The 4,541-nt window shown below is 34.1% G+C and overlaps 1 protein-coding gene across 1 annotated transcript; it reads right to left on the reverse strand.

The window, feature by feature from the left end:
• On the reverse strand, nucleotides 604–2,617 carry LOC109218012. Its single transcript, XM_019382331.1, has 5 exons — nucleotides 2,272–2,617; nucleotides 1,793–1,997; nucleotides 1,081–1,631; nucleotides 782–924; nucleotides 604–657 (listed from the first exon to the last, which is right to left on the reverse strand). The coding sequence occupies exons 1-5, from the start codon at nucleotides 2,615–2,617 to the stop codon at nucleotides 604–606; spliced, it is 1,299 nt and encodes a 432-aa protein (XP_019237876.1).

The following is a 4,541-nucleotide window of genomic DNA, read 5'->3' on the forward strand; positions in this document are numbered from 1 at the left end:
AGCTAGAAATTAGAAGAATCGGGTTATTGATAATCGAAAAAGTAAATAAAGAAAGAAATTTTAGAATAGCCAAGTATGAAAGCTGGTAAATCAAAGTATATTCCAATAGTCACCTCCCCCTACAATTGTTTGTTTCTTCCCTTTTTATAGCTCTTTTAGGATACGAGCCTTACCTTTGTCATAATAATGCTATTATGGGCAATTAATGACTTTAAATGTTACGTTATGCAATCATATACATTAAATACATATTCCTTAACGTTTTCAATAATTAATACTCATTAAATGCTGTATCTAGGCTCCTTTTTGCTGTCAGATTCATTCCTTTGATTCTTCACTATCTTTGAGTTTTAAATGTCTTGAATAGGTACGAGCGTTGAATTACTTGTATGACTGCTCGAACCCCCTCCATTTAATTTACTTGTATCTGTTGTTGCTCATATCTGTTGTTGCTCGTATCTGTTAACCAACCTTATTGCTTTGACTGTTTGACCAGTCTATATGTCATGACACGTCACCATATACATAAATATAATTTTCCCCAATACACTCTTGACCATCTATGATAGCCAATATCATAGAGGTATGCTTTAACACGAGGGTCTATCTCTTCAATCTTCGACATCCTTTCATTAAATTCATCCATAGTGTACGACCCTGCCGTAGCAAAGTACAATTCATTTAATTGTAGATGACCCTTCTTGAACTTTGCCCTTATATTTGTCCAAATATGCCACACGCAAGAGTAGTGTGGCACGCCCGGATAGACAATTGATGTTGCCTTCAGGATACTCTCATTCCTATCTGAAACAACACACATTGAAGTTCTTTCACCATATGCTTGCTTGAATTGCTCAAAAAACCACTTCCACGATGCGTCGTTTTCCGAATCAACCACAGCATATGCCAAAGGCAATATTGTACCTACATTATTAGTAAAAAAATAATTAACTGGCAGCTTTGAAAATGCATATAAAAACACAAATACATATAAACTATAATATATCTACAAAGAATCTACAATATATCTACAATTTATAAACTGCCTACAAAATAACCATAAAATAACTACAATTTTACCTGCTGCATCCATTGTGCTTGCTGTCAGCATAATTCCCCTGTAGGCTGTCTTTAAGAATGTCCCATCAACCACTACTACTGGTCTACAATATTCCCAACCACTTATTGATGTACAAAGAGCAACAAATGCATATAAGAAGCATTCATCTGTTGTCTTCTTCAATTTAACAACTGAACCAGGATACGTCTTCTCAAGAATATAAAAATATTTTGATAATTTGTTGTAGGAGTCAGCCGGATGACCTCTCAATAACTGTAAAGCCTTTTCCTTTGCCCTCCATGCTTGCATGTAGCTTAGGTTCACTCCGTGTTGGGATAACATGTCAGTTTGTATGTCCTTCGATGTGTAAACTGTCTTAGGATCACAATAGTTTGGCATGACCATGCTACCAACTACAACTGCAGTACGTTTGCGCTGTATGAATGTATCGTCCATTAAGGTGCATGTGTGTTGTTGGTTGAAACTCCTGATCTTGAACATTACAGAATCATTAATTGATGTTGCCTTGAAGTGCCAATTACAGTTTTCTGCAACGCATATAAGCCAGTAGCTACAAAAAAATATATTTATAATACAGGTTATCAATGTAGATGTAACAAAAGCACTGTTTTAACATAAAGTAACACACTATACAATAGAACTACTTTTCATCTACATATCACAAGGAAAAAACTGTTTATAATGATCTTTTCACCATTAATATCTTCATACCTTCTGTGGCTAGATCTTTTAACCCTAAATTGGAACTTGTGCATGACAGAATAGTGCCTCATTGCATTTGCAATTGTTTGCTTGTCTTGATACACTTGTCCTTCTTCGATAACACTTTGTCTACCTTCAGTTATTATTTCACTTTGATTTTCCTCTATAACGGGAGAGGCTGGCATATCAAGTAACTGTATTATCCCGGACGAACCTGCATGAAAATAAAGAAAAACAGTGTCATTCCAATATTGTAGAATCTTTGTAGATAAATTGTAGATGAATAGAAAATTTTGTAGTCAATTTTTTTTTCAACATGGATTGTAGCTTAATTGTAGTCTAAATGTAGTAATGGTGTTGATAATCACGAAAATAATATTGCTTTATACCCCCAAAAATTAATTTGTAGTTTATTTGTAGATAAATGTAGGAATTTTGTAGGCATTATCGTAAAATCAGACTTCCATAGAATTTGAAACATAACAAACCTGCACTTGTGTTCTCATTTGTAATAGCCAATTCCATATTGAAATCTCGTACACTTATGAGTAACGGATACGATCCTAAGTTTTTATTCTCCTTTTTTGTCTCCATATACACACTAACCCCCATATTGTTCCTAATCTCCATTGGAGGACAATTCTCATTCACAATGTATTTGATTTCTACAATTTTTTCCGAAGTATCAATCATTAATTGCTCTGCAATTGTAGAAATCAACAAACTGTAACTTGCATCCTCATCGAGAACAATGCCATCAACTTGAAAATCTCTAAATCTGCCATAGCTATCCCAATTGCCATTAAAATGTAGCATTATTGGAATTTTGGACATGATTGCGTGACGTTGCTGTGGTATTCTTCAATATTTTGTCGCTTTTTTATTTTTTTGGATTGACAGAAAAAGACGAAGAACAGAATTTGACAGAAAAAGACGAAGAACAGAGCTTCTGAGATTTGTAGAACTGATTTCTACAATTTGAAATTTAGCTTCTGATTTCGACGAACTGACAATATGAGTTTCTGATTTCTAATTTCGATGAACTGAGAATTTGAGTTTCTGATTTCTGATTTCGACGCACTGAGAATGTGAGAATATCGAAGAACAGAATTTGATTATAAGTTGAAGATAAAGGATTTCCGTTATATGATTTGATCTGATTTACGCCAAATCTTTTTAGAATATTCTTTTCCTGAATTTTAGCTCCACAAATTAGGTAGATTCAGCTCCTATTAATTAGTATTTAATGATTGGTATAATAACTCTAAAAAAAATGTGGACAGGGCGGGTAAATTAGAAACTGTGCACATTTTTGGTAATAAAGTTTCATATATGGTATAGGAAGGAAAAAATCTCCTTTAGAAAATGTAATAGTATATTTTGGACCAAAACTAGCTCTTTGAATTTTGGGAATTTGCCAAAATATGGATAAAATTTATGAACAAATATGTATTTGCCAAAAAAAAAAAATCAAATAAATTTTGGCAAAATTTATAGCCAAACGGGTCTAAATTATATCGAGTTATTATGCGTTCTAAGGGTGTCGAAGACGTAGAAGTATACAATAGGGATTCGTAGCCCTTATTCAACAGGAAGTTTAATATTTTTCTAATGGCAGGTTTTGCAATAGAGTTTTTCCAAATCTCATTGCTTAAGCTTCAACCAAAATACACTCCAATGAAACAATGAGTCGTAAAGAAAATGCACCGCCCAATACCCACTTCCATTATTTGTTGGTGAAAAGAAAAAAAGAAAATTTAAAAAAGTGCTATTGATTATCGATTAAAGAATAGACCTACTGCTTGGCTGAATTAGTCGTTTCATATTGACTTCTTTGTTAGAACATAATATGAAACGTCACGGATTTCTATTTTCCTGGGGGTTTAATAGCGGCAAGCTTGTCTGTTCCCCCAAAACAAAATTTTAAAAAATTTCACAAAATAAATACTTAACAAATTTAGTCTTGCCGCTTGCCGCACCTTCACTTACAGGAAAAAAGAAGGGGAAAATCATGAAGTACTAATCTTCAGAAGCAGAGTTAGCCCTTCGGATACGTGTTCGGGTGAACTCAGTAACTTTTGACCAAATCCTATATTTGTCTTGATAAATTATTAGATTATGTATAAATTATTAATTTAAATTCAATAACTTAAAAGAATTATAATACTGAATCCATAAGTTTCAAATGCTGGCTTCGCTCCGCTAATCTTCATTCTTGTTATTGGAAAGTAGCATATGACTTTTACAACTTTTTTTCCACGATGAACCACTTGGTCAAGTTTGGAATTCCTTCATGCAGAAGTAGACTAAATTGGTGTACCAATTATTTCCACTTTGTAGTGTATTAAGAAAGCGATAGCATGGAAAATGCAGTGAATTCCTTAGTGCCCGGCTGCTAAGAACTTTCAGTCAACCTTCTACCAAAATGAAAAAAGAAAATTATATGCGAAAAAGAACTAAATAATATTTCAAGAGGAAAGAGTCCCTAATTTGTTAAACGGAAAAGGGCCTGATATACCCCTCTACTATGATATATTGTTCAATACCGTCCCCCATTATACTTTCCGTCCCTTAAAGCCCTTACCGTCCAACAAAGTTTTATATATGCCCCTATTTTAACGGCTGGGACACGTGGCACGCTCTGAGAAGACCAAGAACCCACTACACTAAATAAAATCAACCCGCTCCAATTCCGTTGCCCCGCCCGCCTGACTCATAGACCCGACCAACTAAGTAAATACACTAAAATCACCGTAAA

This window comes from Nicotiana attenuata, chromosome 2, assembly GCF_001879085.1.
Source record: "Nicotiana attenuata strain UT chromosome 2, NIATTr2, whole genome shotgun sequence".
Classification (NCBI taxonomy): Eukaryota; Viridiplantae; Streptophyta; class Magnoliopsida; order Solanales; family Solanaceae; genus Nicotiana; species Nicotiana attenuata.